Source organism: Pelodiscus sinensis, chromosome 18 (assembly GCF_052426305.1).
Source record: "Pelodiscus sinensis isolate ZL-2025 chromosome 18, ASM5242630v1, whole genome shotgun sequence".
Taxonomy (NCBI): Eukaryota; Metazoa; Chordata; order Testudines; family Trionychidae; genus Pelodiscus; species Pelodiscus sinensis.
The window spans coordinates 33153901-33176061 of record NC_143069.1 but is presented as its reverse complement, the minus strand read 5'-3'; the positions used below and the strand labels follow the sequence as shown (position 1 = coordinate 33176061).

The following is a 22161-nucleotide window of genomic DNA, read 5'->3' as shown; positions in this document are numbered from 1 at the left end:
TGGCGTCTTTGTGCAAATGCATGAGCCTTCCCACAGAGCTTCATGGGCTGAGGAAATCCGCTTGGTGTAGATCAGGCAACATACCCAAAAATCCAAACGAAAACAGCTTGGCACAGAGCAGCCCAAAATCAGCCACTGCGAAAGAAGGACCCACAATCCCAATCAGCTCTGACTCCAGGATGCCTTCCTTATTCTCTACCCCAGCAAGTCTCAAACTGTTCACCCCCAAAGCAGGGGGAGACCCCATTTTAACCGGGGGGGGGGGGGGCCTTAGTATTCGAGGAACCCGGCCCTGGCCACTGGATGCTGCATTTTAAACAGCCCCCGGTACCGTCTTGTCTGTCCATCTCCAGATATTCTTGGAAAGCATCTTAACAAATCCGCACACCCACCCTGACAGAGGCAGAGATAGGCCTGGAAAAAAGGATGTCGGGTCCCTTTTGCTCAATTTCATGGTCACTGGATTTTTTTTTTTTTTTAAATAGCACATTTCATGAGCTCTGATATTTCTGGCTGAGATTTCACAGTGTATCTGTGACAGTGCTGACCAAAAAGGGGGTGAGGGGAATTACAAGATTATTCCCCACCCTTACCTCTGCTCCGCTCCTGGCATGACCCTGTCTTCCGAGCTGAGCACCAGAATAAAAGACACTGCTCTCTAGCCACCCAGCTCGGAAGGCTGCGTAGAAGTTAGTGTGGCGATACGGCAACTCCTGTCACACAATAATCTTGTGACCCCTCCTGGGACCCTCTTTTCGGTCAGGACTTTCAGTTTGAGAAATGCTGGTCTCTCCCAAGACATCTGTCTAGTAGGGTAAAAGTACACAACAGACCAGAGGTCACAACAGCGAGCAGCTGTCATGGTCCGTGACATGTTTTTCATCAGCCATGAACTGCGTAGGTGTGACCGAAGTGGGGACTGTATTCACTCTGGTTGCTTTGTTGTGTTGTACTGTCCTGTGTTGGTCTATAGTAACTGTGTGTGTGTGTGTGTGTGTGTGTGTGTGTGTGTGTGTGTGTGTGTGTGTGTGTGTGTGTGTGTGCGTGCAGTGTCAGTGGGGGATGAGATCTTTGGAGGAGGACTCCTGAGGGAAGGCACCTAAGGAATGACCCAGGCCTCCTATCACCTGGTCCTAGGGGAAAATGCAACTGTGTGTGTGTGTGTGTGTGTGTGTGTGTGTGCGTGCAGTGTCAGTGGGGGATGAGATCTTTGGAGGAGGACTCCTGAGGGAAGGCATCTAAGGAATGGCCCAGGCCTCCTATCACCTGGTCCTAGGGGAAAATGCAACCAGTGATAGAGATCACACCTTGGACCCAGGATGCAGGACAGAAGAGGGGGCATGGCTGCCTGGAGGACTAGGGTCAGTGGCTGGGAACGTGAGTTATATTTTGGCTGGTGAAGGGAGTCGAGCTGGCTTCGGGGGCCCCGCTGGAGCCTCGAGTCCAGGCTCTGGGCCCCTCTTTACCCCCAAGTTGGACTGTACTGACTGTTCCTGGCTCCTGTAACAACAAGTCTGTGCTATGCGGTGTCCCTGTGACCCACTAAACCTTCTGTTCTACCTGCTGGTTGAAAGCCCCATCTGGCTGTGGGTGGCGGTGCAGGGCCTGGTGACCCCCCCACACACACACACTCGGTGACAGTAGGGCCCTACTGATGAGGAACGATTGTTACAGCAGGTGTTTTCTGCTGTGGAATCACCCAGGAAGAGAGAGAGGAAAAAATGTTTTTGTTTAGTCTGGAAAAGAGACCACCAAGGGGGGGACATGACAGCAGTTTTCAAGTATCTAAAAGGGTGCTCTAAAGAAGAGGGAGAAAAATTGTTTTCCTTGGCCTCTGAGGTTAGGACAAGAAGCCGTGGGCTTGAACTACAGCGAGGGAGGTTGAGGTTGGACATTAGAAAAAACTTCCTGCCTGTCTAGGGGGTTAAACACTGGAAGAAATTACGGAGGGAGGTTGTAGAGTCTCCATCACTGGAGATATTTAAGAGCAGGTTGGACAGACGCCTGTCAGGGAGAGGCTAGGTTGGGGTAGTCAGTAGACAGGACCATGAGACAAACCTGGACCACCAGATGGTTTCGAATGGATCCTGAAATCTTCTTCTGTCCAGACCCTGTCTATACCTCGCCTCCTTCTTTTACCTTCAGATGGCTGGTAGAGAGCAGCAGCTACTACTGCACCTGATGCCGACCGAGCCAAAGAGCTATGACAAGCAGCACAATGTGTTGCAGTCATATGGTTGATAGGCCACAAAAAATTGGGCCTAGGGAGGTTATGCTAAGACAGACCGCGAAGAGTCCAGCAAAGGGTTCTGGGTAGTCCCTGAACAAAATTTGAGACACGAGTTGAGCAAAGGCAGGCGATAAGCGAACAGCTGCATTTTTGTGCTTGCTGAGCTGAACAGCTTGCTTAAGAAACTGATAAGAAAACTCCCTGTCTCCTCGTTGTCTGGTACTTGCTTTCTGTCTTAATAAGAAAGTTGCTAATGTATCAAGGCCACCTTGTATAGCTGGCAAGGTATGCACCCATGCTAGAAGATTCTAACTAACAAGGGGGGGGGGTGCTTAAGTGAATAGTCTATGACGCGATGGAACTGTCTATATAACCCCACTTGTTATAGAAATTGGGGGCTAGTTCTCGGTGGAGACGGGCCGCTTTCTATTGTCGTGTGCACTCTTCACTAAAGAGCTTTGTGATTGGCCCTTGCTGGTGTGGCCTTGTCGCTTTGCGGTGAGTCAACGAACTGAAGCCGGCTGGGTTCGAGTCCCCGACACAGTCTTCACATGCGTACATGGGGCTAGATTATAAAACGTGTCCACTGTGACAACAGCAAAAGGGAACTTAACCCTAACCCTGCACTTACCCCTTCAGTGTTGGCTCCTGCCCTGTGGGGCTGAGTCCTGCTTCCCTTGCCAGCCTGGTGGTTCTCGCTGCTTCCAAATTCGGACGGGGCCTTACTTGCCATGTGCCTCCCCCCACTCAAAATGCCCCGACCTTGGGGTTGTGTCACCGAGGAGGAGGGGTCCCCGGGCCCTGCACCCCACCGTCCGCAGCCAGAGGGGATTCAGGAGACCAGGAGGGTCTGGGGCGACAGGGACACAGTATAGAACAGACTGGTCAGCACAGGGGCCAGAAGCAGCCGAGACAGCTTAACTTGGAGAGAAGGGCCCAGATCCAGGGCCCTGTCCCCGCTTCCTGCACCTTCAGCCCCCCAGACTGACTCCAGCTCACCCAGACTGACCCCCTCCCTACACCTCCCAGCTCACCCAGACTGACCCCTGACCCCCTCCCTACACCCTCCAGCCTACCCAGATTGACCCACTCCCGGATTTTGATCCCAGGCCCCCACCCAGGCTCCTCCTCCAGCCTTTGTGCGTCTCTGGGCAAAAGATGTCACCTGGTTGCCAACCCTCCCCGACTCAAGCAAGGAAGGACATTGGCCATTGTGTATGTGCACAAGGCCTGTCACACCCAAAATTCCCATCATCATCTAATCATTGCTCCAGTGCCCAGGGAAACTGAGGCACGCACACTCGTGGTTACCATAGGCAAGTAGAACTCACGTGCAACATAACAAAGGTGAGTAAAATCCCCACTTTGTCACAGACTGCCAGATGCTGACCTCTTCCTTCCCCTTTTTATACACTCAGCTCTCCCCCTTTTCTCCAGTGACTTAGGGTCTCCCCTCCCCTCCCCCGCCAACTTTCCCCCCTCCTCCCATTCCTGGGAAGCTCCACTCAAGAGCCAGAGTTTCAGGCTGTGACTGAAGAATTAAGTTTACTAGGCCAGGAAACCAGTCAGGAGTTTCCCGCTTCCTCTTCCCAACTGCAGAACCAACAAATCTCAACCGAGGGCGATTTCTAAAAAGTTTCACGACTTCCCTCCACACCCTATGATGGCTACGTCTACACAGCACGCTGGTTTCGAAATAACAGAGTGCGCATCTACACAGCAAGCCCGTTGTTTCGAATTAATTTCAAAATAACGGGCTTATTATTCCAATTCCTGTAACCCTCATTTCATGAGGCGTAAGAGAAGTGGATGGAAGACCGCTCTTCCTTCGACTTCCAGCTGTGTAGATGGTGCCTAAAACCGAGTTACGCTCCTTCGACTTCAGCTATGCAATTAACGTAGCTGAGGTTGTGTGGCTTAACTCAGCTGTAGCCCGTAGTATAGGGCATGTCTACACTGCGGTGGTTTTCTGGGATACCAGAGGTATCCCGGAAAAACTCTGCCATGTCCAGGGAACCCATTTGCTCTTCTGCTTTTTTTTTTTTTTCGGGAGGGAAAACACACTCTTTCGGAAGCCCTGTCTTCCTCATTCCATGAGGAAGAAGGGGTCTTCCGGAAGAGGGTTTTTTTCCGAAATTTGGCCTAGTGTAGACGGGCCAAATTTCAGAAAAGACTCTTCAGAAAAAAATATCTGTAGTATAGACTTAGCCATAGATGTGCCCTAGGTGAGCAGCTAAAGGGAAAAGCCAACAGGAGTTATACGGAATGGAATAAAAAACGCCACGAGGCCTCTGACTACTTGAGTCCTGCCCTGGCGGATGCCTCATGACTCACTGATCTGGGTTGGAAGACTGGTTTTCCATCTGGATGGGAGCCACATGGGAACCAGTACCCGGAAATGCACTCATTGGCCCAGCACAGAATCATAAACTTGAAGGCCTGGAGGGGACCACAGCAGATGGCTGGGAAGGGCCACTGGGCAGCTGGCACGTCCATGCAAGACTTGGACCTCGAGGTTGTCCCTTTGGGGCTTGATTCTTCCCCCCACAAGGACTTCTTGTTTCAATCCACTTCCTTTTGTGAGCATCGCCTCTTCGTACATGCCCATCCGTCTGTAAGGCGAGTCCACCCTTCCGGTCACAGCGGATACTGTTTTGCTTTCTGTGCGTCTCTCCTTCCCTTAGCCACCGGACTAGTGGTGAGACCATTCAGCCATTCCCTCCCCTTGACCAGGTCCCAGGCGAGCAGAAATGGAGAAACGCTTCTTGACAGCTGGGCTGCTTGTTGCCAAATGGCTTGTGCAGCACCAGCGGGTGCTGTTTCCCTATGCAAGCAGAACAGTCCACACACCCATCCGGGCCCCGTGTTTTTGGAGGGCATACCATGTTTTCGGTGGTTTGTGGGAACACCCAAAGCTCAGGGTATGTGAAGCAGTCTGCTTCCGGGTTACCTGGCATTTTCCCCCCATGAATGCCAGGTCTGTGTTCTGGATATTCATTAAAGAAGTTTTCCCTGATGTCCAGCTTAGACTGACTTGGCTGCAATTGAAGTCCATGGCTTCAGTTGCAACAAAGGGGTTTTAGGTCTATCAGGCCAGGAAGAACTTCCTGCTCACCCTGGGAGGCTAAGCACTCAAAAAACTTTCCTAGGGAGTCTGAGAATCTCCATCCTGGGGGATTTTTAAGGGTGGGTTAAACAAACTCCTGTCAGGGATGATCTAGATGGAGCTTGGTCTCAGCAGCCTGGCCTTGACGACCTCTCGAGGTTCCTTCCACTTGACGATCTCTCGAGGTTCCTTCCACTTCTGGGATTCTATGAACCGTCTATGAATCAAAGCACAGAAGATAAACAACCCAGGGGAAGTAGTAGGGTGATAAGATAGTGTACAAGCAGAGAGCTGGGTGCACTACTGGCTTCATCGCAAACTCCTCTCCCCACCCTGCTTTTTTAATTTGTATTTTTTTGCACGGGGGAACTGTATGCTCTGCTCCCAGCTGCAGAAAACATCTTTTTTTGCATAGGCCCTGGAACGAGGAGTGTTCCCACACCCGGTGGCGTGAAAGGTTTTTAAAAACGCATGCCCTGTTTACAATTTGGTTCAGCAGTTTTCAGCACTCTCACTAGACAAAACGTGTTCTGTGTCCTCTTAGTCTGCTGCCTACCCACGTGGTTCATTTCATTCTGGGCGAGGGGGTTCCCAGCAGTGGCTCTTATGCTTTTGCATTGGTGACCCTTTCCACACAGCAAGCCCCTGAGTGCATTCCCTCTTATAAATTAAAACTACTTTTACAGTCTTCAGAGGGGGAGCCGAGTTAGTCTGTAACAAGAACAACTTTACAAACCACAAGCAGTCTGGTAGCACCTTAAAGACTAACAAAACATGGAGACAGGATCATGAGCTTCCGTGGGCACAACCCACTTCTTCAGGTGACTTTTTTAAGGTGCTACTAGATTTGTTGTTTTTTAAGTTTTACTTTTACAATATTTAGCATTATGACAAATCCTGGAAACAAAACAGGGCTTGGGGAGGAGACTGACAGCTCATGACACCCTGAGGATTTATGCCCCCCCGTTTGAGAAGACTTGTCCTACAGGCATTTTGAGTGTGTGAGAAATATATTTGGCCTCCTAATTCTTCTTTTTTTTTTTTTTTTTTGGTCCCTGATCCCATCCTTAAAGCCCAGCATTGCAAGACTGTTTTCTGGTGCGTGGACAACTCTCTCTGCATTTGAATTTAACTGCTGATTAGTGATTGGTCGGGGAAGAAGCACTCCAGGCGCCTCATTGGTGAGCGAGTGTTAACGCCACTCTCCGGGGCTCGGCTACCAACAGGGAGCGATATGGCGCCCCGCCTCTTGCTTCTCAGTTCTCACTCCGGTCGGACAGCACACTATATAAACTCTTGTTTTCGCAGTGCGGAATGGCTTTCTAGGTACTTTTTGTGCGCTTCTTACGAGATGTCTGGTCGCGGCAAAGGCGGGAAGGGATTGGGAAAAGGAGGTGCCAAGCGGCACCGTAAGGTCCTACGAGATAACATCCAGGGTATCACCAAGCCTGCCATCCGCCGCCTAGCTCGCCGCGGGGGCGTCAAGCGTATCTCCGGCTTGATCTACGAAGAGACCCGCGGGGTGTTGAAGGTTTTCCTGGAGAACGTGATCCGCGACGCGGTGACTTACACCGAGCACGCCAAGCGCAAGACTGTGACGGCCATGGACGTGGTGTACGCCCTGAAACGCCAGGGCCGCACCCTCTACGGATTCGGAGGCTAAATCTGCAGTTTACGCCTTAAAAACACAAAGGTCCTTTTAAGGGCCACTTCCTTCTGCACGAAGAGAGCTGGGCTTGCTCCATACCGGCATCTGTGTTAAATTGCAGTGTGCTGGCTTTTCAAGCTGCTGCTGTTATATTTCGGTTGTTTCCCGGGGAAGGGAAGAAAAGTTCTAAACATAACTAACTTGAATGGTTCTTTTTCTAGTCTTTAATGCTACCGCATATATTTACAATTTATAATGTTAACTAATTAGACTCGTCAGTATCTATGCTACCAAGAACAAAGGATTTCAATTCCTTGTTTTTTCCTTAAAATAAACATTTCCAGGTGCTAAGGCAGTAACTCTGTTGTGAAATTCTTGTGAAACTAATCCCAGTGGTAAATTGTTGAATTCACATACCTTGTAATTTGGAGGAAAGCTTTTTTCTAAAGCCATTGTGCCTTTGGAAGTTTTTGGCGCCATTTTGTAACAAGGCGGCATTCAGGAGACCCGTTTTGCTGGGAAGGGTAAATCTAGTATTTAATAGAAACCTAGTAGTGACTGTAAATTGAAATGCTAACAGGCTAAAAAAAAATCACCCAGGAAATGGTAACTTATAATCTGCTTCCTTCAGTAAACTTGTAGGAGGATTTCAACTTTAAATCCCTCAGGTTGTTTCTTCTGGTCCCTCACACTTGTGATCAGATTTCCTTGCATCTCAGCTGTGTAATCAGTCTGTAAAGGCTTTTTTTGCACTTGATCCCAGCTTGGCAATTGACTTGTTTGCATCCTGCCAACTTGAGACAGCAGTTTCCCAACCTCATTTAGGTATCACTTGTTTGTGACCAATCAAAACTGATATTAATTGACCTTTTAAGTGTCTTTTGTGGTAGTTTTTCCGTGTACCCAGACACTCAATAACTCTGTCTCCTATGTCTGGCTCAACCTCCCTCTGTGTGTTATACATTTTTTAATTTACAAAGCTACACCTCCCTTTTTTCCCTTGCCCACCCATCCTGCACTAGCTGTGGAGATGGTCTGTTTGCCTACAGGTGCAGTCTGGGCACAAGTGATGTAGCCCTTCCTAACCACTGTGCTTGTACTAGGAGTCTGGTTGAACAGTCACTTTCCCAAGTAAGGCAGTGGCCATCATTTGCATAGATAAAATTATCTAAAGATGAATTCTAAGTGTATTATACAAATAGTTCTTCAACTTTCCCTTTCTTTAAAAAGAAATGAATATAGGTCCATATTAACACAAGTATTTTGTTTACACCTAGAACAATATTACTGCAAAGCTGCGTCTAGACTGGCAAGCTTTTCTGCAAAAGCGGCTGCTTTTGTGCAAAAACTTGCTAGCTGCCTACACTGGCCACTTGAATTTCCGCAAAAGCACTGACTTCCTCCTGTAAGAAATCAGTGCTTTTTGCGGAAATACTATACTGCTCCCATTCGGGCAAAACTGTTTTGCGCAAAAAAGCCCCGATGGTGAAAATGGCGATCGGGGCTTTCTTGTGCAAAACTGCGTCTAGATTGGCACGGACGCTTTTCCGCAGAAAGTGCTTTTGCGAAAAGCGTCCGTGCCAATCTAGATGCTCTTTTCCGCAAATGCTTTTAACGGAAAAACTTTTCCGTTAAAAGCATTTGTGAAAAATCATGCCCATCTAGATGTAGCCCAACAGTATTTGATTAATATTGCATCATTATTAAGAACATAAGAATGGCCATACTGGGTCAGACAAAAGGTCCATCAAGCCCAGTGTCTTGTCTGCCAACAGTGGCCCATGCCCCAGAGGGAGGGATTGCAACAGGGAATCCTCTTATGATCCCTCCCCTGTCACTCACCTCCAGACAAACAGAGGCTAGGGACACTATTCCTACCCATCCTGGCTGATAGCCATTCATGGACCTAACCTGTATGAATCTATCTAGCTCTTTTTTGAACCCTGTTAAAATCCTGGCTTTCACTACATCCTCTGGCAAGGAGTTCCACAGGTTGACTGTGGACAGAGTGAAGAAAAAAACTTCCTTTTGTTTGTTTTAAACCTGCTGCCTGTTCATTTCATTTGGTGACTCTTAGTTCTTATATTGTGGAAATAAGTAAATAACTTTTCCTTATTCATTTTTTTCCACACCAGTTATGATTTTATAGACCTTTATCATATCCCTCCTTAGTCTCCTCTTTTCTAAGCTGGAAAGTCCTAGTCTTTTTAAATACAGGACTATGTAGCACTTTAAAGACTAACAAGATGGTTTATTAGGTGATGAGCTTTCGTGGGCCAGACCCACTTCCCCAGATCAAATAGTGGAAGAAAATTGTCTCCAAGATCTCTTTGAGTAGTTATAAGCTAAATTAGTCCCCATCATATTGCATGTAGAGTTGGGAATCCAGTGTGTATTACTTTACATTCATCAACATTCAATTTCATTTACCATTTTGTTGCCCAATCACTTAGTTTGGTGAGATCTTTGTGAAGCTCTTCATGGCCTGCTTCGGTCTTAACTATCTTGAGTGGTTTAGTATCATCTGCAAATTTTACCACCTCACTGTTTATCCCTTTCTCAAGATCATTTATAAATAGGTTGAATCGGATGGGTCCCAGGAGTGACCTTTGGGGGACTCCACTAGTTACCTCTCTCCACTCTGAAAACTGGCCATTTATTCCTACCCTTTGTTTCCTGTCTTTTTTGTTGAAAAGACAAATATGTATGTTAATATTTTACTTAATCCAACATATATATTAACACCCCTGTAACTTTACACAGCAAAACCAGATCTTTATGTGTAGGAGGGGTTGGCCTTCAGGTTGAATAATTTCTTCATATAGGTATTGGGAGAATCAGCCCCTAAACCTTAGGGTGCCTCAGGACCTTACGGTGCCGCTTAGCACCTCCTTTCCCCCAACCCCTTTTCACCCTTCCCACAAGCAGACATCACAGTACTAGAAGAATAAAATACCAGGGCTATGTCTACACTGGCGGCTTCTTGCGCAAGAATATCTTGCACAAGAGCCCTTGTGCAAGAAAAAGTCCACACTGCCATGTGCGAGCTGTGCTTTTGCACCAGAACGCCTATTTAGTATGGATGCCCTCTTGCACAAGAAAGCTTCGGTGGCCATTTTAGCCATAGTGCTTTCTTGCGCAAGAAATCCCTGCCGAGCAGCCACACTGCCCTCTTGCACAAGAGCTCCTGCTAAAAAAGAGTGTAGCTCTTGCACGAGAAGCCCTCTCTTACCACGCCGTACTGTAAATTTCCTTGCGCAAGAGCGAGTGGGCGGGCAGTGTGGATGCGCTGCGGATTCTTGAGCAAGAACGGCCATACTTGCGCAAGAAACCGCGAGTGTAGACATAGCCCCGATAAATTCATGGAGGTTAGGGCCATCAATACTTGTCCACCAGGATGGGCAGGCCGGGTGTTCCAGGCCTCTCTTTGTCAGAGGCTGGGTATGGGCGAAAGGGGAGGGATCATATGATGATTCCCTGCTCTGTTCACTCCCTCTGGGGCACCTGGCATGGGCCACTGTCGGCCGACAGGACACTGGGGTAGAGACCCCTTTGGTCAGATCCTGTCTGGCCTTTCTTATGATCACTAGAAGTCTTTCCACAGCAGCAAGTTAGGAGGCCTTAACTAGGTTGTGATCAGACTAGCCAGAAACTTAGGCAGGAAGCCTGTAAATGTTTTTCCCCATCCCTCCATCCAACACAAAGCATAGCATGACAGCCGACCAGCCAGCTTCTAACTTTAAATTTGGAGCACGGATTTTATCCCTGAGCATGGGCAGATAGGCGTCACAAAACACATGGCTGGGTGTTTTCAGGAGCCCAGCGCTTTTAAAACCCAGAAGCCTTCCTTCCCCCCCATCTCTGATATATCTGGCAGGCGAGTGGCTGCACCAAGATCCCAAGCTGTAGCAATCTGGAGTTTGAATATTAATTCAGTGGAGTCTTGTCAGACACCGGGTATCCATCATGCCAACACCATGAGAGCTCCTTTCCCAAAACGGATGTTGCTGAATATGTATTGCATGCAAGGTGGGTGCTGTGTTTTATTTATTCGGTTGCACAAATCGGGAGGCTCTTCTGCTCTTGTCCGGTGTGAATGCACAGAATTCGGAGTGCTCTGATTGTGTTCCCATGTTAAGAGCTTCAGGGGGTACCAAGTTAGTCTGGAAACGCTTAAACAGCCTTGTAGTACCTGAGAGAGTAACAAAACATGTAGATGGTGCATTCATCTCAAGTGGGATGGGCCCACAAAAGCTGGTGTAGTGGAGTTAGTCTCAGATTGGAAGGAACAGAGAGAACTCCTCTGTTCATTCCAATCTGAGACTATGGGCTGGCTCCCACACTCCCTTCCACATCCTAACGACTTCTCCTACCAAACAGCGGAGGTAACAATTGTTCTTATCAGCCTCTTGGAACAACTTGAACAATTTATTCACTGTCTTTTTTTTCTCCTTCCCTCATTATTGTAATTAGACAATCTTTCTATTAAACGGTCACCGTTCTTGTCAGGCTGTCATGGGATTTTCAACTCTCTCTCTTGCTCCTGTGCACATGCCGACACAGCCTGGCTCAGCGCAGCGTGACGTGGCTCCACGTGCCGGAAGGCACCGCCACTGTGGCTGACAGCAGGCATGCTCTGCCACCTCGGTCCCATTAAAGGAAAGGAAACTGAGCCCAGCACTGCTACATGGGACAACCGCATGTCACTGTGAAAGGAAGGTATTGAGGCCTACCCAGAATGTCAAATGAGCACCAGTTTAATTGTAAGTGTAAAGGAAAGGCAGTATTGTGAGAGACAGGAGATGGAAAATAAAAACAAAATTTGATTGGTTGACCAACAATAACCCTGCTTTTAGGGAAGTAACTAGCTCAGGCAGCAGTATGCAACAAAGTGCTGATTACCCCAAATGGAGCAGATGAAAGTTTTTATAAGGGCGGATGAGAACAAAAATCTAACCTCAGCAATTGTCAGGTGAGTGAAGGAGTACCAAAATAATGAAACAGGGCATATAAGGTTGGATGGAACAGACCAAGAGCGAACCGGTTGCGAATCCTAAAAGCTAGGTCTGATCAACCAGAGCTCCCTCCCCGGCGCTGAATCTCGCTGCCACACATAAGCTCCGAAAGGGGAACAACACCGGTCGTAAGTTGCAACAAAAAATCCCCAGAAAAAGGAAAAACAAAAAAGAATATCTCCTGAATGTAAGCAATGCTTCCAACTTTCTTAACGTGAGTATTATATATTTGTTAACTCCATAAATTGTTTAAAGGTAAATCAGGAGGGTAATATTTCTAAGAGAAGATATTTCTTGGTTTTTTTTTAATTGTACTGTTTTTCTACTTTCTTTGTATATTATATTGTCCTAAAAGAATCAAAAATAGTGAATTGATTTAAATGAAAAATTAATTATAAAGTAAATAGAAAAAATAAAAATCTTTGTTTGACCCTAAAAAGAAGTATTCCTCTGTCTGTGGTTTCAAATTCTTTAAAGAACCAAACCCGGTTACCGAAAGTCACAAGTAGGCAGCCAATGGCAGCTGTGGTGGCAGAAATCACAGGGGAATGGGAGACCGCAGGGGAGTAGGAGCATACATCCCCTCCCCCAGCTCCCCATGTGCCCCCTGCAAGCACCACTGTGGGCAAGCCAAGCAGGCCCCCAAACAGGCCCCACGAGGGGGCTGCTGCTTGCCCACAAGCAGGGGGAGGAGAGGGAAGTCTCCCTATGCAGGCAGGCCAAGGGATGCAGGGACTGGCACGGGACACCCTGCCAGCCACAAGAAATACTTTGCACCAGCTCAACCATTCGTTGAGCTCAGTTGAGTCCATTCTCTGGAAGGCGTCAAAATCGATAAAATCGATCCAAACAAATTAATGGACAACAATGTTTGTCAAATAGTAATAGAGAGGTAGCCGAGTTAGTTTCTAAAGTGCTACATAGTCTGATCTTGCTAAAACAAAAGGAAAACTAACAAGATGGTTTAATAGGGGATGAGCTTCCGTGGGCCAGACCCATTTCTTTAGATCTGAGGAAGTGGGTCTGGCCCACAAAAAGCTCATCACCTATTAAGCTATCTTGTTAGTCTTTAAAGTGCTACAATGTGTATCAAAGATGCCTTAGGAGAATTACTGCCTTCCTCCCTTTAACCAGCAAAACAATTGAGTGATCACCTCAATTCCTTTATCCTTTCCTGAAACACAACAGCTGATTTTAACAGATACCTACTGCAAAAAACATTTTGTAAAACAGTCTAGCTCAAAATACATAACCATATCAATGAATCATGCAGGTTTTGTTAGTTGAAACACTAGATTTAAGACCAAAAGATAAAAATAAGATATATAAATTGAATCTTTCTAAAAGCATACTAAAAGAATAAAAGTGATAAAAAAGTGCACCAAAAAGTCAAAAATAAACTTTTAAGCTAGCAACATAGGAGAAAGCCATCCAATCTTTCTCCTACATTGCTAGCTTAAAACTGACTTTTTGGTGCATTTTTTATTACTTTTAATCTTTTGGTGTAATTTTAGAACAATTGTCTAAAGTGTTTTGTATTTTATTTATTCTTGGATCTGGACTCTTAGTAATCAAGTCACCTGACAAAGTGGGTTTTGGCCACAAAAGCTCAATATCATCTACATGTTTTGTTAGTCTTGCAGCACTTTAAGCTAACATTTAGATAAACTTAAAAGACAATAAATAGTCTAGTAGCATTTATAAGACTAACCCTGCTACTCCCTGGAGCTTTGAAACACTTAAAAAAAACTTTTAAAATAATCTAGTAGTACCCTAGAGACTAGACATTTTTCTGTCTTTATATACTTAAGATAACGTGGGGGAGAATGTTTATAAAAGCCTGATGAACCGCGGGTTTTGCCTATGAAAGCTCACACCACTGCTTTGAGCATCAGTCCACAAGACTATCTATAAACCCCTTGCTACACCTGGCACCCTTGTCCGTAGCATGTAGTTAAGCTATTCCCCCCCCCCATCACAGCGTAACAAGCTCTTTCCGTGCAAAGGTGGGTGGCCCTTAAAAGAGCCTTTGGGTTAAAGAAATGCGTCTTTCAGAATTAGCCTCCGAATCCGTAAAGGGTGCGGCCCTGGCGTTTCAGGGCGTACACCACATCCATGGCCGTCACAGTCTTGCGCTTGGCGTGCTCAGTGTAAGTCACCGCGTCGCGGATCACGTTCTCCAGGAAAACTTTCAACACCCCGCGGGTCTCCTCGTAGATCAAGCCGGAGATACGCTTGACACCGCCGCGGCGAGCCAGGCGGCGGATAGCGGGCTTGGTGATACCCTGGATGTTATCCCGGAGAACCTTGCGATGCCGTTTGGCGCCTCCTTTCCCTAGCCCCTTCCCGCCTTTACCGCGACCAGACATGACAACAAACTGTTTTCTTCACAAACCAATACGTCTGTTTCGTAGTAGTAGAAGCAAGGACTTTAAATAGGCTGAAATCGGACCAGAGGGAAAACCGCGAACGAAACTTTTTTTGAGCCACTGACTTGGCGGGTGATGCTCACTCTCTTCCCACCAATGAGAGAGGCGGCGCCTCTGGCCCCAGCCAATCCAAAGCCAGCCTTGGAATTTAAATTCGAAAAAGAGGATTTTGGCGCTGATTTTCGATTCTGCTTTAGAAAAGCAACTGTCGACCCTGGGTGGGGAGTTTTCTTGTCTCCAAAAGGTTGGGCGGTAGCGCTTAATAGGTGCAGGCCTTCTAGCAGCTGGGCTTGGCAGCTCCTAGTCCTCATGGCTCTAAGCTTGCTGCATCCTTAATGAATGTGCATGCACTGTTTGATCTGAGGAAGTGGGTCTGGCCCACGAAAGCTCATCATCTAATAAACCATCTTGTTAATCTTTAAAGTGCTACATTGTCCTGCATTTTGCTTCAACTACCCCAGACTAACACGGCTACATTTCTATCACCATGCACTGTTTGTGTGGCCTTAGCACTTCTTGTACCCTGGGGTGGGTATTTCTCTTTTCTACCAGGGGATCAGGGAAAGCCAAGCTTGGCTCTGGGATGAGAGATGGATGTTTATAGCCAGGTAGCTGTGCTCACAGTGTCTTTTTCACACACACACACACACACACACACACACACACACACACACACACACACACACACACACACACACACACACACACACACCCAGAGAAAGCACAGTTGTTGTTTCCATCATGGGAAAAATTCCTTGGCTGTGTCTAGACTGCCAAGTTTTTCTGCAAAATCAGATGATTTTGCAGAAAAACTTGCCAGCTGTCTACACTGGCTGCTTGAATTTCTGCAAGAACACAGAAAATCTCATGTAAGATCGTCAGTGTTCTTGCAGAAATACTATGCTGCTCCCGTTCGGGCAGAAGTCTTTTTCCGAAAGACTTTTGCACGAAAGGGCCAGTGTAGACAGCACAGGACTGTTTTCTGCAAAAAAGCCCCGATCGCGAAAATGGTGATCGGAGCTTTTTTGCAGAAAACCGCATCTAGATTAGCCACGGACGCTTTTCCGCAAAAAGTGCTTTTGCGGAAAAGCATCCTGCCAATCTAGCCGTGCTTTTCTGAAAATGCTTTTAACGGAAAATTTTTCCGTTAAAAGCATTTTTGGAAAATCATGCCAGTGTAGATGTAGCCCTTGAGTATTGCTAGTCCCACTCTCTTTGGAAGTCAGGAGTGGAGTTCAGCAATAATCATGAGATTGGCTTCAAAAGAATAAGCTCACATTAAAAACAAGAGAGATTTGGGGATTATTTGCCTTCTGCTTTCTGAGGCTTTAGGGTGCCTATGGAGTGTGTCTGCTTTTGAAGCTTCCTCCAGAGCTATGAGTGCTAGAAACCTACTTTTTCCTTAAGAATGAAGGATGAAGCAATCACATTATCCTCTTGACTCCTGCAGCTGGTGCTTCGGGAGAAGACAATAAGCATCTTGAGGCTTCTGACAAAATCCATCTTGGAGAAGGGGGTCCCAGAGCCAACACTCTGCCGCTCTTCCTGCATCTCAGGCTGCCTGAATCCCCGCAGCTCTGTGTCAGCCCCTCTTAGCCAGGTCCCTTCTCTGGCCTTTGTCCTGCTTCTGGGGCAAAAAGTGTCACCTGATAGCTTCCCTCCAGTGTTCAGGTTACCAAGGGCACTAGTTTTTGTGTACACCAAAATTCCCATCCCCCTCTAAGTATTGGTGCAGTGCTCAGGGAAACTGAGGCACACACACAGGGTTACCACAGGGCAATAGAAATCAAACGCAACATGACAAGGGGAATGAAACCACCACTTCCTCACGGTCTCTTTCTGGCTTTACCAGTACCTGGCCCAATCAGGGACTCTAGTGCTCCTCCAGTCAGGGGTGCTGACAGCAGTACCATGACTGCAGTGCCAGGCCTCTAAAAGTGAGCGTCTTTCCCCAGAACTTACTGACGGGCCCCTTAAAGCATTGGTGTGGCTGCCCTTTGAGCATCAGGACATGCAAAGGCACACCCATGCCACGGTGCACAGCCAGTCCGTACAGAGCACGGGTTGCCCACGGGCACTGTGTCAGGCCCCCGGCTCCGGTTGAGATGATGGGCCACATCCTGTCAGATTGTTTCTTAACTCGCTGGGTGTGGGGCCTTCTGGAGACCTGATGGTGGCTGCCTAGTTAGTCGAGCATGATGGTTTAGAGGTGGCCGTAGGGTCGTTGGTGGAGGAATGTGGGCCAGTCACGGGGCACTGGCGGCCCCAGCTGCAGCAAGGGTGCCTTCAGCAGGGGCCACCACCTGGTGGACCAATCCCCTGGGACACGCTGCACCTGATCAATGCCATCGTGTCATCTTTGGCAGAGCCACTCCCAAGAGCATCTTCAGCAGCCACGCCAGTCCTCCGTAGGAGTGGCTAACCAGGTTTCTGCACCTGTTAAGTGGCTGGCCATAATGTGTGTGGGGGCCGGGGCGGGGGGGGGTTAAAAAACGTGGCAGCTGCACCCAGAACAGATCTTGTGTCCATCCAGTTCATCTCTGATGCCTGGAGGGGAGGGGATTTGCAAGGGTGGCTGAGGGACATTGGACTCTGTGTTGAGGGCTTGAGAAGGTCAGAACAGCCACATTGGGTCAGACCAACGGTCCATCTAGCCCAGAGCTCTGTCTGACAACAGTGGCTCATGCAGGTGCCCCAGAGGGAAGAAACACAAGAGGGAATCCTCACGTCACCCATCTCCTGAGAAACAGAGGAGATGGCCACCATTCCTACCCAGCCTGGCTAATAGCCATCAATGGACCTAACCTGCATGAATCTATCTAACTCTTTTTGAACCCTGTTAAAGGCTTGGTACTGCAGCATTGCTTGTGTTTGCATTTCTGGCTTGCTTTCCATTTCCAAAGGCATTTCTGACTGTGATTTTGTGCTTTTTTTTTCCCCCCAAAGGAATTTCTGTTTCTACTCTGTTGCCTGGCTGTTTGCTCTTAGATCCCAACCCCAAAAGTGCAGGCAAAAGGCCTGCTTCTGCCTTTCTTGCTTGTTTCAAGTTTGCGCCCTTTGCAGTGGAGTTTTCCGTTTCTGACTTTGTCTTGCTTTGTGCCAGGCTCGTCTACCATCTATTGAATTCTTTTACCAAACACCTAGAGAAAAAGAAACGAAAATAGCAGAGGATGGTTTCGATCCATCGACCTCTGGGTTATGGGCCCAGCACGCTTCCGCTGCGCCACTCTGCTTCGCTGAGAAATTTTGTGCTCAACATCTTAGAAGAATCCTATTGCTGGTCAATTTTTTTTCCCTGCAATGCTGAAAGAAGGTAAGTTTCAAATTCAAGCTATCACTGGTTGAATGGGCTGAAACATCAAAGGGGCGCTGGCCAGTTCTTGCTTCAGGAGAGTTGCATGCTGAGTCCCTTTCCGCCTGCACCACAGAGCACAGTAACCAGTCCTGTCCTTTTGCTTTGTCACAGATACATGCCTGTACCCTGCCCACTGCAATGCAGGGTAAGGCGTTTGGCGCCTGCCTGGCTCCGGGCTCGCTTTCCGCAGCAGGATCACTGGGGGGGGGCTGGGAGTTCCTTGCTCTCCTCCCTCTGTGTCTGTTTACTTGTTAGAAAAAAAGGGGACAGGTCTGACTGCACTGACTCCACATCTAATTTTATAAAAAGAAGTTTGTTGCGTTGGCCGGGAATCGAACCCGGGTCAACTGCTTGGAAGGCAGCTATGCTAACCACTATACCACCAACGCACATGCTATAGCTTTCGCTTTTGCTTTCCTTGAGCATTCCCAAAGCAGTGACTGATGTACCCCATGGAACAGTGTTTCTCAATTAGTGGTAACCTTAGGAAAGAAGGGGGAGGAGCAGGAGACGTCAATACAACTGAAATTTGGAGAAAACAGATTTGTTTTAAGTTTTCTAGCGTTTCATGATTTTTGTACTTTTTACACCGAAAAAGTTCATGGCTCACCCAGCAAATGTGTTGCAATGGTAGAAAACAACAAATGTGTTGCAATTGTCGAAAAAAATTGTGTCTGAAAACTGTAGGTACTGGGAGTAGTTATAATTTTTTTAAGGGGTGCTTTATAAAGAAAAGGTTGAGAAACACCGCCATAGATCATGTTTGCATCCCACTGGGTTCAAGCCACAGGAAGAGTTCTCCCCTGCCTGGGTTTGTGTTTCTTAAAAGCTGGTACATAGCAACACAAAGTCAAAAATTCCCCTGCAAACAAGGCCCTTGGAAATGCTCCACTATGGCGCCCCCAAACATCACACAGCTATTTCAGGATACCAGAGCGACCCTGTGTCTACACAAGCCGCCTGTCATTTCGAAATACTTTTTGAAATAACGGGCATGTTATTTAGCCATCCAAGTAAACCTCATTGTACGAGGGATAAGGAATGGCTCAAACTAGTGCGTTATTTCGAAATTTGGTGCTGTGTAGACGTGCCGAATTTCATAATACGCTATTTTGAAATAGATTTGAGATAAGAATCTCTGTGTGGCTACATCCCCAGCACACCGGAAGGACGCTTGACCCTGGGTCTTGTCCCACCGCAGTCAAAGGGTATGTGAACACGGCAGCATTATTCCGGAGTAACAAAGCATGCGTGCACGCGGCAAGCCGCTGTTTCGAAATAATGTTGAGCTGCAGGACTTCTTGCTCCGACTCATGTATCCCTCATTTCATGAGGAGTAAGGGGAGCCAGAGGAACAGTGTTCTTCCTTCACCTTCCTGCTGTGTAGACAGTGCCAAATGCCGAGTTAAGCTATTTTGACTTCAGCGATGCAATTAACGTAGCTAAAGTTGCGTCACTTAATTCGAGTTTTGCCCTGCTGCCCTGCCTCAGCTACCCATGTAAATCTTCGCCCAATATGGCTTGGCTACACTGCAGGGCAAAAGTCAGACAGAGACTTTGACTTCCCTTACTCCTCGTGAAAAAAGGGTTACAGAAATCAGAGTAAGAAGTCCTCCAGCTTGACATTATTCCAAAATATAGATGTACCCTGGCGACAAAGCTCAGCCAGATGGACTTAAGTCTGGCTTGGTCCCAGAGCCTACAACGCTGTCCTGCTGTTGCTGGCCAAGACAGGAGACCTCACCGACATCCGAAAGTGGCGGCCCAACGCTCTATTAAACACCAGTGATAAGATCTTGGCTAGTACTAGAGCGGAGGCTGGGAGGGGTCACGGAACATCTGCTGCCCGGTGGCCAGTCTGACGCAGCACCACTTGGAGTCTGCTCCAGTTCAACCTAGCCCCGCATTGGATTGGTTGCAATAGACTGAGCAATCTGATACCCTTCCCAGCCCCCTCTCCAGTACCAGGCCAAGATCTAACAGTCAGTCTTTGAGAGAGTGATGGGCCTCCAGGTTTGGCTGTCAGTCAGGTCTCTTATCATGGCCAGCAACACCAGGACACGGTCCTGCTGTCCTCCAGGGAGATGGGCCGGTCTGCCAGGAGGAAATCTCTTCTCTCACCTGGTTACAGTTAGTTGGTTAATGCTCCAACTAAGTTCTCCAACCCTCTCCTGACGGCGGCCGTGAGCAGTGGAGATGTGAAAGGTTAACTGGTAAGTATCGCCCTTAATGGGTGTTACCGGTTCTAGTTAACAGGAGGGGGCTGGAATAGTTCCCCACCCTCCATGGGCAAGGGGCTGCCCCAGCCTGTTTGTGGCAGGAGGGGATGCCGGGCGGGCAGGCAGGGGCTGTGCTGGTAGTTACTCCAGCCCAGCCGCAGTGGGGGTAGGTAGGTGGGAGCACTCCAACTCAGCTGGGCTGGAGTCCTGTCCCTGTCTCCCCTTAATTGGTTAATCAGTTAAACTTCCCAATTCACCAATTAAACAGGATTTTACATCCCTAGTGAGCAGTCCCTGCCTAAGAAGAGAAATGTCTTGTGCACCTGCTGAGCAATGTCCGGGCCCCGGAATATCTCCCTGGAGTAGGCCTCCACGGTGGCCGCCCGGAATTGTTCTTAATTCCCCACATCTCCCCGTTTTGTTTCCATTCCCTGCAGGATGCAAAAATGTCCAGGAAAGCCACCCTCTTCCCTTCGCATAGTGATCCCGCTCAAATCGGATCCGTTGCGTCGACCACTCCAGGAATTCCACCAGATGTCTCACATATGAAGAGAGATTAAAGGGACTTGGATTTTCAGCTTAGAAAAGAGGAGACTAAAGGGGGATGTGATAGAGGTCTATAAAATCATGACTGGCATGAAAAAGGTGAATAAGAAAAAGTGATTTACTTATTCCCACAATATAAGGACTAGGAGTCACCAAATAATGACTAGGTAGCAGGTTTAAAACAAACAAAATGAAGTTTTTTTCTTCACTCAGTGCACAACCAACCTGTGGAACTCCTTGCCAGAGGATATTGTGAAGACTTGGATTTTAGGTCCATGAATGGCTGTTATCCAGAATGGGTAGGAATGGTGTCCATAGCCTCTGTTTGTCTGGAAGTGGGTGACAGGACAGGGAATCATGTGAGGATCTAGGGCATCTGGCATTGGCCACTGTCAGCAGACAGGATACTGGGCTAGATGAACCATTGGTCTGACCCAACGTTGCTGTTCTGATGTTGCTTGAGACGGTGGTGTAATCACCTGTTATCTGACTCCCCAGCCTGGGTGGTCTCATGGAAACCCAACTGGCAGCATTACAGGGCTTGGCAGCGTCGGTTTTCTTTAGCATTTACTTGCCTGTGGGAACAAAGTTGCCATCTCCTCCTTCACTGACTCCCACCCAACCCCCCTGGCTGGCATAGAACTGTCTGACAAAGTCCCGTCCTGCCAGCACGGTCAGGCCCTGCAGCACCACCCTCTGGTCTCATATCCCCTTCCTTGGGTCACTGTTATGCTTATGGTGAGCGCAGTGTGGTGCAAACTGCCCAGTGGCACAGCTCTGCACAAAGCGGCCAACATGCTCTCTTGCACGTCAGTCCAGTTGGTGAGACTCCTTCACTGTCCCTGCCGAAAAGTGCCCCCCCAGACGCACCAGGCGCGGGCTCGGATCAGGGGCGGACTTCCCTACGCCAAACTGGTTGCCCATGGACCAGTAACTGTCTGGTGTGGTTAGCTTCCAGACGGCGATGGCGGCCCGCTTCCTCCAGGGAGATGGCGGGGAGCATCTGGGTTTCCCGCCGACGGAGGGCAGAGGCGAACCAGCCACGCAGCTCCACGATCATCTCCTTCCTAATGCAGAAGTTGTGGAGACAGCGCTGGTCGTCCCACCACTCCATCCCCAGCCGGTTCCACCAATCGGAACCGGTGTCCAGCCTTCAGAGCCGCCTCTCCACTGCGGGGTGCGGTTGCAAGGATCTCGCTCACGCACACAGGCAGAGGGTCTCGATGAGCTCGGAGTCGCGCTCCTGCGGGGCCATGAAAGCAGCCTGCACAAACTGCTGCAGAAACTGCAGCATGGCCCTGTGGGGCCATCGAGTGCCCAGAGGCAGCTCCGGCTCCATAGCAAGCAGTGTGCTGTGGTGTCCTGAAACAGGGCAACCAGATCACACAGTGCTAAAGCTTTGCTGTCCCTCGGCGAGATAGGCAAGCAAGCAGCAGAACCTGAGAAACGGCTGTCCAGGGAGTCCTTGTAAGCACGTGTCTCAGCTAGCCTCAGGCAGCAGCACCCAGAAGCAACTGCTGACCTAATACCCTGCCTGAACTGGTTCTGGGTGGCCTTAAAATGTGAGATAACCAAGGCCGGCCCGAGCCATTTTGGCACCCCAGGCCCGGGCG

At 48.4% G+C, this 22161-nt stretch overlaps 2 protein-coding genes and 1 non-coding gene across 3 annotated transcripts; 1 reads left to right on the top strand and 2 right to left on the bottom strand.

The window, feature by feature from the left end:
* The first annotated feature begins 6643 nt into the window (after positions 1 to 6643).
* On the top strand, positions 6644 to 7049 carry LOC142823713 (histone H4). Its single transcript, XM_075914920.2, has one exon. It carries the CDS (start codon positions 6688 to 6690, stop codon positions 6997 to 6999), a length of 312 nt encoding a protein of 103 aa, XP_075771035.1. The 5' UTR covers positions 6644 to 6687; the 3' UTR covers positions 7000 to 7049.
* A 6959-nt stretch (positions 7050 to 14008) lies between these two features.
* LOC102454071 (histone H4) lies at positions 14009 to 14414 on the bottom strand. Its single transcript, XM_006128628.5, has one exon. The coding sequence runs from the start codon at positions 14366 to 14368 to the stop codon at positions 14057 to 14059; it is 312 nt and encodes a 103-aa protein (XP_006128690.3). The 5' UTR covers positions 14369 to 14414; the 3' UTR covers positions 14009 to 14056.
* A 3686-nt stretch (positions 14415 to 18100) lies between these two features.
* Positions 18101 to 18172, bottom strand: TRNAG-UCC (transfer RNA glycine (anticodon UCC)). Its single transcript has one exon. It is a non-coding gene; the product is annotated as a tRNA-Gly (tRNA).
* Positions 18173 to 22161: the final 3989 nt, after the last annotated feature.